The sequence below is a fragment of the Arachis ipaensis genome, chromosome B01, assembly GCF_000816755.2.
Source record: "Arachis ipaensis cultivar K30076 chromosome B01, Araip1.1, whole genome shotgun sequence".
In the NCBI taxonomy this organism is placed as follows: domain Eukaryota; kingdom Viridiplantae; phylum Streptophyta; class Magnoliopsida; order Fabales; family Fabaceae; genus Arachis; species Arachis ipaensis.
The window spans coordinates 129,606,038-129,616,594 of record NC_029785.2 but is presented as its reverse complement, the minus strand read 5'-3'; the positions used below and the strand labels follow the sequence as shown (position 1 = coordinate 129,616,594).

The window sequence follows — 10,557 nt, the reverse complement described above, 5'->3', positions numbered from 1 at the left end:
CTTTCATTTAAAAAAAAATTCACAAAAAATTAACACCTCATTTTTTTTTAGTATATTAAATAGATTTTACTATTAGGTCGAGCCCGTTCGTTTTTCTCGTTTTTCTTCTCCTCCTGAATCCCCCCAATATAGGGTTTATCTCTTCTCCCATCTTACTCACCCATCGATCTGTCAAAAAAAAATTAGAACTCATGCGGGGATCTTGTCTCAAAAACCTGTTCTTGTATGTCATAACAGCTTTCATTTAAAAAAAAATTCACAAAAAATTAACACCTCATTTTTTTTTAGTATATTAAATAGATTTTACTATTAGGTCGAGCCCGTCTTAATAATTCGTTTTTCTTCTCCTCCTGAATCCCCCCAATATAGGGTTTATCTCTTCTCCCATCTTACTCACCCATCGATCTGTCAAAAAAAAATTAGAACTCATGCGGGGATCTTGTCTCAAAAACCTGTTCTTGTACCACCTTACTGTCATAACAAGAACCCCATCAACCTCATTTCTGATTCCTTCACCATCTTCCCCATTCCCTGCTCCCAATTACGCCACAGCCACAAAAACCCTGGAAAAACAATCCTTTACGGTGAATTACCTCGTGGAAAATTGTGGGTTCCTCCCAGATTCCGCTCTTCATACTTCGAAATACGTCCTTTTAAAGAGTCCCGAGAAACCCGACTCAGTCATCGCACTCTTCAGGAGCTTCGGTTTCTCAGATTTGCAGATTCACAATGTCATTCGGAGATCGCCCCAGCTTCTCGTCAGCAAACCCAAAGAGACCATCTTGCCCAAGCTCCAGTTCCTCATCTCCAAAGGTGCTTCAAAATCCCAACTTGCCCGCCTCATCGAGCTCAACCCTCTAATCTTGAAAAGAAGCTTAGAGAAACACCTGATCCCCACTTTCGATTTGTTGAACAATTTCATTCGTTCTGAAGAAAGGACCGTTGCTTCTATCTTACGCGCTGGCCAAATTTTAACTTGTTCTAGGACGCTTCGAAATATTAACATGTTGGTTGATTTAGGAGCCCGTGAGATAAGCATGTCATGGCTAATTCGCCAGTGGCCTTGGTTGATTCTATACACTTCTGAAGTTCGCCTTAAGAGTATAATAGATGAAGTCATTAAAATGGGGGTTGATCCCAACAAGTCTAATTTTGTTCCTGCATTATATGCTAAGTTTCTTCCAAAGTCCATGTGGGATAAGAAAGTTGAGTTGTACAAGAGTTTTGGATTAACTGATGACAACATTCGTGAGGCTTTTGTGAAGCACCCTTTCTGTATGCTGAAATCTGTGCAGAAAATTGAGGACTGCATTGGATTGTTTGTCAAAGAACTCGGTTGGGAGCCTGCTGAAGTAACCAATAATCCGGTTCTTCTCTCGCTGGATTTGGACAAAAGGGTATTTCCGAGGGCTGCTGTCATGAAGATTCTTATCTCCAATGGTGTCATTAAGAGTGGCAGGCATGTTTCTGCATATTATGTTTCTGAAGGGGATTTCTTTAAGAAGTATGTTAATCGTGCTAAGGATCATGCTCCCGACTTATTGAAGCTGTATCATGAGAAAATGAATCTTGCAGTAATGGATAGTAAATTGATGTCTTGAGTTTTGTGGATTCCTTTTTGAATTTCAGTCTAGTTGCCTATGAGTTCTCTTTTGATATTTGCATTCATTTTGCTGGTTTAGTTCATTAATTTTTCAATGTTCAGGAGCAATAAACAATATCAGAACTTTTAAGGTGGCAACTGGAATTAGATTTAGTTAAATAAAATAAGAGAAAAAGACAAATACCATTTTTACGTTCCTCTGCCTGTTAGTTTATTCACATTAACATAATGGCAGTTACCATTACCCACTATATCACTGGATCACAAATTGTTAAAAAATAAATAAATAAATAAAGATCACATTAACTGATTTAAATGGTTATTAGTAACTACTCTTCAACTACCCACTTCACTTCACTGCAGATCAAAAGGTTTCCTTGGAGTAGGTTCTCGATTCTCCACTGATTGCAATCTCTGTTTGAGATGAAATACTTCATACTGTGTACAACAAGAAAGTGATGTTATGAATGATACAGCTAAGGCTAGTAATCAATACAAATAGTTATATTTATTATTTATACCTGTAGTTGGAATGCCCTGGCTCTCTCTCCAGCAATCACACCTCTGGTTGAGTGCAGCTCCTACAACAAAAACTCAATCAGCCGATTACATTATTGTATAAAATGATTGATCCAAGTGCTTTTTTCCATCAAAGTGTGTTAATGTTATGTACCTTTTGTGTATCATCTAAACGTTTGGTGGAGAGACAGAGACGGAAAGACTGAGACTGAGAGATAGAAACTAAGAGACAGAGATTGAAATAAATCTCAGTATTCTGTTTGGTGCAAAGTGGGAGATAGAAATTAAAATAAGAATAAAACTCTAATTTAATTTGTACAAAAGGTAAAATTGGAATTAATTAATTGAAATGAGGATATTTTAGGTATAAAATGTTATTAAAGTTTCAGTCTCCATCTCTAAAAATTTTAGTCTCCTGTGTTCCTACATTCTGGAGGTACTGAAATACTGAAATTTTAGGGACAGAGACAGAAAATTTAATACCAGTCTTTGAACCAACAAACATGATACTGAGTTTCAGTCTCCCAGTCTCTATCTTAGTACCTCAAAACAAACGCTACCAAACAGCCTTGAAGAAGGCCACATCGTGTTCGAGCCGTACATTATCCGAATGGACCATGCTTGATAGGTTGTTAGCCTCCTCTTGTGCTAACTCTAAACCCCCCAGCTTTTCTCTCAGTGATTCCATCTCCTTCAGTGCCTCGCCTAGTTTTGTCTCCATTTCGTTCCGGCTTTTAATAGCAGATGCTAAGCTTTTCTCTGCGGCTTCTTTGTTTGCGAGGGAAGCCGCCAGTTGTCCCTCTAGAATTCCATTTTTCCTTATCAGAGCCGCCATTTTACTTTCATATTAATGGTACAAACTTGAAGTAGACACAGATCCGAATTTATTGCTTTCAAGAAATGAAGCATCATGGCTTTCTAGTCTGATGTTTTCAAATCCTTGGTTTTGCTGATTTAAAATTTCAGATAGCAATAACTGTTTTTCCTCCACATTCATCTTTAATGATGAATTAGTCTTTAATGATGAATTTCTTTGTTTTGCTGATTTAAAATTTCAAATCCTTGGTTTTGCTGATTTAAAATTTCAAATCCTTACTTTAATGATGAATTAGTCTCCAACAATGAGGAGCAGCTGGCACTCAATGAAGAAAAGGAGTTAGTTATGCAGAGTGGACAGATGGCGCAAAATCCACCAATTCAGGAAGTGAGAAAAGGCAAGAGAGAAAGAACTTTTAATAGGAGGCTGGAGGAGTTTGTTGGGTAAGGAACTTGTGGTAATTGGTCATCTCTCTCTTACTTTCTCTGACTCTCTCTGAACCTCTCTCTGTGTACCTTCTCTGAAATCATTCTGAATTTTCTTTCTCCCTTTCCCAGGACATTGCTGAATCTTGGAAGCTATCCTGCGATTCTCCTCGATTATTATACCGCTTTATTATCTTTTGCTTACTTTTACAATGACTACCTTTTAATAGTTCCTTTCTGTACTATTTCATTGAAGAGCTGCAGAACCCTTTTCCATTACTGTACTTTCATTTCTTTTTTTTAAGTCATCATAAAAGTCAGTTGCATCATACCCTACCATTTGGTGCTTTCATTGACCATGGCAGTCGCGGATAACACACGTATGAAGGGCATGGAGGCTGACATAAAAAAAATTATTTCAGATGTTAGAGGATGTGATAGACGAAACCCGTGCGGAGCGAGCCCGCGCTACTGAGTTGTCTAACTCCAAGTTCGATGCTATCCAGGCCTCCATCGCACAACTCATTAACCAGGAATCCTCTACGCATTAGCATCCGCCTCATGGGTCGAGCTCGAGTTATGAACATACTCGGAATGCGCAACCGCATCGTAGGATGAACTTTGATCTTCCCAAGTTCGATGGCACAGACGCATTGGGATGGATATTCTCTGTTGATTAGTACTTTGAATTTTACCGTGTGCCAGAGGAGGAACAAATCGGGATTGCCGCGATTCACATGTCAGGGATGGCGATACCTTGGTTTCAAATGTCGCAATGTACCGCACCATTTCGCTCTTGGAATCAGCTGAAACGAGCGATTGAAATTGAGTTTGGGCCTTCTATGTTCGAATCTCCTCGCGAGATTTTGTTTAAGCTGCAGCAGAGTGGCTCGGTTACTGAATACTGTTCTGAATTTGTGGCTCTGGAAAATCACACCAACGTCGAGCCCCCGGATGCCCTACGGGACTGCTTCATCAGTGGGTTGAAACCTGATGTGCGACGAGAAGTTAAAGCACAGTGCCCTCCTTCATTAATGAGAGCTATCAGTTTAGCTCGCCTCTACGAGGATAAATTTGCCACCAACACTAAACCATCACATGGTCCATCAATCTCTCGTCCGCCACTCCAACCACAAACCTCAAACACTTCCAACAGAACCCCACCCAGACAACCTTTACCACCTCTATTACCTACACCGCCTCTGAGAACTCTACCAAACCCCAATCGTAACCAAGTCAAGCGACTCACTTCAGCTGAGATTCAAAATAGACGCGATAAAGGTCTGTGCTATTGGTGTGATGAAAATTTTTTTCCTGGCCACAAATGCCCACATAAGCATTTGATGTTGCTTCAGCTGGAGGAGGATGAGGAACAGGCTATAGAGGAACCTATGACTGCTATTGCTACAGTTCCAGAGTTGTTGCCACAATTGGATCAGCAGGTGGTTGATCACCATCTGTCTTACAATGCAATGAATGGCAATTCTGGCCCCGCTACTATTCGCATCAAAGCATTCATTAATGGGGTGGAAATCCAAGCTTTGATTGATGGTGGGAGTTCCCACAGTTTCATACAACCCAGAATCGCCCAATTTTTGAACTTACCAGTGCAGCCAGCACCTGGGTTTAGAGTTATGGTGGGTAATTTTGATATGATGACAGTGGAGGGGTGTATTCCTACTTTGGAGGTAACAATGCAATGTATTAAGGTGGATATTCCTAAAGTTTATGTACTACATGTTGCCGGCGGTGATTTGGTTATTGGCACGACTTGGTTAAAAACATTAAAGGCCCATATCGTCGACTATGATTCTTCATTTATCAGGTTTCTTCATGATGGAAAGTTTGTGACAGTTTTTGGGGACAAATCTCACATGCCAGCTCCGGCTCAATTCCATCATATTAAGCGAATGGTCCACACCAATGCAATTGCTGAAGCATTTACCATTCAAGTTCATAAGACAACAGCTACAGGTGGTGATTCTGTGCAACTACCCCAGGTAGGGGTGTCCATGGATCGGATCGTATCCGCAGATCCGCGGTAAATATCCGCATCCGATCCGAAAATTGCGGATACGATCCGATCTGCACCCTTTGTGGATCGGATCGCGGATATCTACTCTACATCCGCGTATCCGATCCGCGGATCCGCAGATCCGCACTATAATAATTAAAAAATAAATAAATATATATGTTTGGTATTATATTTACTTGTTTGTATGTTTTAGTTAGTAATTATTATTCATATATTGTATTATTTTATTTTTGTTATTTAGAGATAGTTTGATTAAAAATATTTTAGGAATAAATAAGTTTAAAAGTATGAAAGAAATATTTTTATTGAATTCTTTTACATAGAAATATGATTAAAAAGAGAAGGTTTAATTATGCGGATATATCCGATCCGATCCGATCCGCAAATGTGCGGATCGGATCGGATCGGATCCGGCACTAAAAAGTGCGGATATCATATCCGATCCGATCCGATGAAAATTGTGCGGATCGGATCAATTTTCGGCCATATCCGATCCGATCCGATCCGCGGACACCCCTAACCCCAGGATATCAGGCCAGATTTGGCTGCATTACTGCAGTCTTATTCGAAGGTGTTTGCTCAACCTACTGGCCTACCACCGTAGAGGGACCACGATCATTGCATTCCTCTAGTTGCAGAAGCCACTCCAGTTAAAGTTTATCTATATCGCTACCCACACAGTCAAAAGGCCCAAATTGAAGAGATGGTGCAGCAAATGTTGGATGACGGCATCATTCGACCTAGTAAGAGTCCTTTTTCTTCTCCGATATTATTAGTTAAAAAGAAAGATAGAACTTGGCGATTTTGTACGGATTTAGGGCTTTGAATAACATCACTACTAAGGACTGCTTTCCGATACCAACTGTTGATGAACTCTTGGATAAACTGTTTGGTGCTACTGTGTTTTCTAAATTGGACTTAAAGTCTGGTTATCATCAAATCTTGGTGCATCTTGCGGATAGATACAAGACGGCATTTAGGACCCACCAAGGGCACTATGAATGGCTAGTAATGCCATTTGGATTGACGAATGCGCCAGCTACATTTCAAGGCCTAATGAATGACGTTTTCCGCCCTTACTTGCGAAAGTTTGTTTTAGTGTTTTTCGATGATATTCTTGTTTATAGTCCTTCCTGGAATTCTCATCTCCAGCACCTTGAGACAGTATTGCAAGTGCTGCAAAGGGAAACTTTATTTGCCAAGTTGTCAAAATGTTTATTTGGTGTGACAGAGATTGATTACTTAGGCCACACGATCTTGGGTAATGGTGTCCATATGGAGAAGGACAAGGTGCAGGCGATCTTGGATTGGCAGCAGCCACAGAATCTGAAGCAGTTACGCGGATTCTTGGGCCTTACGGGGTATTATCGACGATTCATCAAAGGTTACGCTTCTATGGCAGCCCCCCTCACTGATTTATTAAAAAAGGACAGTTTTCAGTGGAGTGATAAGGCTGAAAGAGCATTGCAGGAACTCAAAGCTGCTGTTACTTCTAAACCTGTCCTGGCACTACCGAATTTTTTGTTACCATTTGTAATTGAATGTGATGCTTCAGGCGTGGGGATTGGAGCAGTTCTGTCCCAAGGGAAGTATCCAATTGCTTATTTCTCTAAGAAATTGGTTCCTACGATGCAGCGTCAGTCAACGTATACTAGAGAATTTATGCGATCACAGAGGCCGTAGCCAAGTTCCAGCACTACCTGTTGGGTAAGCGATTCATTATCAAAACAGATCAGCAAAGCCTTAAGGCATTATTGACCCAGAATTTACACACACCTGAACAGCAGAAATGGTTGCACAAATTACTTGGTTATGATTTTGAAATTCAGTACACATCGGGCAAAGAGAATGTTGTTACGGATGCGCTTTCTCGAAGTTTCTTTGCTGCTTGGTCGTCACTGAAATTAGAGTGGCTGCAACTCTTACAAAATGATATTGAGCAGGATGAACATTGGAATTCCATTAAGCAAAGGTGCCTTAATAACAACATGCAGGACAGCAACTACATTTGTCGAAATGGGATTCTTTTATGATGAAATAGAGTGGTTGTACCCTCTACGAGTAACCTAAAAAACATTATTTTAAAGGAGTACTATGATAGCTCCATTGGTGGTCATTCGGGCATTGCAAAGACAGTGGAGTGTATTTGCTCTAATTTTTATTGGCCCAATATGCAGAAGGATATCAAGAACTATGTTATGTGCTGTTCCATTTGTCAGCAAGCAAAAAATGAAACTAAATTGCCGGCAGGGTTGCTGAAGCCCTTACCAGTCCCTGCTCAAGTGTGGGATGATATTTGTATGGATTTTATTACTGCCTTGCCTCCATCACATGGATTCTTTGTTATCATGGTAGTCATAGATAGACTCACCAAGTTTGCCCACTTCCTACCTTTGAAATATGACTTTAACAGTCGTATTGTAGCAGAGGTTTTCGTCACTAATGTGGTTAAGTTGCATGGGTTCCCTAAATCCATCGTCTCCGATCGGGATAAGGTCTTTATTAGCAAGTTTTGGCAACAATTGTTCAAGCTGCAAGGCACAACCTTAGCGATGAGTTCTGCATATCATCCTGAGACCGATGGTCAAAGTGAGGTGCTTAACAAGACTCTAGAGATGTACTTGAGGTGCTATTGTTTTGACAATCCATGGAAATGGTTTGAGATGCTTCTGTGGGCACAGTATTGGTACAATACTTCTTTTCACAGCAGCATAAATATGTCTCCTTATAAAGCTCTATTTGGTAGGGACCCCCCCTCTCTTATTCGCTACGAGCTTTCCCCGCTGGATGAACCTTCATTACAAGAGTTGCTGATAGTGCGCGACAAACTGTTGGAACAACTAAAGACTAATATGACTAGATCACAGCAATTTATGAAGACATATGCAGATAGAAATCGAAGGGATTCAGAGTTGGCAGAAGGTGAATTGGTGTTAGTTAAGTTGCAACCGTATCGCCAGCATTCCGCAGCTTTGAGAAAACACCAGAAGCTGGGTATGAAATATTTTGGGCCATTTAAAATCTGTCAGAAGTTGAGTTCAGTAGCTTATAAGCTTGAGTTGCCTGCTGGTGCACGAAATTGTGATCATCAACAATGGTGCCAAAGACTTGGAGCTCTCAAACATGAATCACACTTTGTCACAATTCCGCACAACTAACCAGCAAGTGCACTGGGTCGTCCAAGTAATACCTTACGTGAGTAAGGGTCGATCCCACGAAGACTGTCGGCTTGAAGCAAGCTATGGTCATCTTGTAAATCTCAGTCAGGCGGATTCAAATGGTTATGGAGAATTGATAATTAAAGATAAATAAAACATAAAATAAAGATAGAGATAGAGATACTTATGTAATTCATTGGTAGGAATTTCAGATAAGCGTATAAAGATGCTTTGTTCCTTCTGAACCTCTGTTTTCCTATTGCCTTCTTCCAATCATTCATACTCCTTTCCATGGCAAGCTTTATGTTGGGCATCACCGTTCTCAATGGTTACTTCCCCTCCTCTCAGTGAAAATGTTCTACGCACGCTGTCACCGCACGGCTAATCATCTGTCGGTTCTCGATCATGTTGGAATAGGATCCATTGATCCTTTTGCGTCTGTCACACGCCCAACACTCGCGAGTTTGAAGTTCGTCACAGTCATCCCTTCCCAGATCCTACTCGGAATACCACAGACAAGGTTTAGACTTTCCGGATCTCAAGAATGACCGCCAATAATTCTAGCCTATACCACGAAGGTTCTAATCTTAGATTAGAAATCCAAGAGATACACATTCAAGCTTGTTTGCATGTAGAACGGAAGTGGTTGTCAGACACGCGTTCATAGGTGAGAATGGTGATAAGTGTCACATAATCATCACATTCATCATGTTCTTGTGTGCGAATGAATATCTTAGAGAAGAAGTAGGCGTGAATTGAATAGAAAAACAGTAGTACTTTGCATTAATTCAGGAAGAAAAACAGAGCTCCACACCTTAATCTATGGTGTGTAGAAACTCCACCATTGAAAATACAAAAGTGATAATGGTGGTCATTGGCTTTGGCCCCAGAGAGGGAACCTGAAGAACCAAGATGAAAATACAATAGTAAAAGGTCCTATTTATAGAGAACTAGTAGCCTAGGGTTTACAGAAATAAGTAATTAATGCAGAAATCTTCTTTCGGGCCCACTTGGTGTGTGCTTGGGCTGAGCATTGAAGCTTTCACATGTAGAGACTTTTCTTGGAGTTAAACGCCAGCTTTTGTGCCAGTTTGGGCGTTTAACTCCAGCTTTTGTGCCAGTTCTGGCGTTTTGATGCCAGAATTCTTAAGCTGACTTGGAACGCCGGTTTGGGCCATCAAATCTTGAAAAAAGTATGAACTATTATATATTGCTGGAAAGCCCAGGATGTCTACTTTCCAACGCAATTGAGAGCGTGCCAATTGGGTTTCTGTAGCTCCAGAAAATCATCTTCGAGTGCAGGGAGGTCAGAATCCAACAGCATCTGCAGTCCTTTTTTAGCCTCTGAATCAAATTTTTGCTCAGGTCCCTCAATTTCAGCCAGAAAATACCTGAAATCACAGAAAAACACACAAACTCATAGTAAATTCAAGAAATGTAATTTTTAAATAAAAACTAATAAAAGCATAATAAAAACTGACTAAAATATACTAAAAACATACTAAAAACAATGCCAAAAGCGTATAAATTATCCGCTCATCACAATACCAAACTTAAATTGTTGCTTGTCCCCAGGCAACTGAAAATCAAATAGGATAAAAAGAAGAGAATATACAATGAATTCCAAAAATATCTATGAAGATTAGTATTAATTAGATGAGCGGGGCTTTTAGCTTTTTGCTTCTGAACAGTTTTGCCATCCCACTTTATCCTTTGAAGTTCAAAATGATTGGCTTCTATAGGAACTCAGAATCCAGATAGTGTTATTGATTCTCCTAGTTAAGTATGTTGATTCTTGAACACAGCTACTTTATGAGTCTTGGCCGTGACCTAAAGCATTTTGTCTTCCAGTATTACCACCCGATACATAAATACCACAGACACATAACTGGGTGAACCTTTTCAGATTGTGACTCAGCTTTGCTAGAGTCCCCAATTAGAGGTGTCCAGAGCTCTTAAGCACACTCTTTTTGCTTTTGGACCACGACTTTAACCGCTCA

The 10,557-nt window shown here is 40.2% G+C and overlaps 1 protein-coding gene across 1 annotated transcript; it reads left to right on the top strand.

Annotated features, from left to right (window-relative positions):
* LOC107614066 lies at positions 429-1,601 on the top strand. Its single transcript, XM_016316295.1, has one exon. The coding sequence runs from the start codon at positions 429-431 to the stop codon at positions 1,599-1,601; it is 1,173 nt and encodes a 390-aa protein (XP_016171781.1).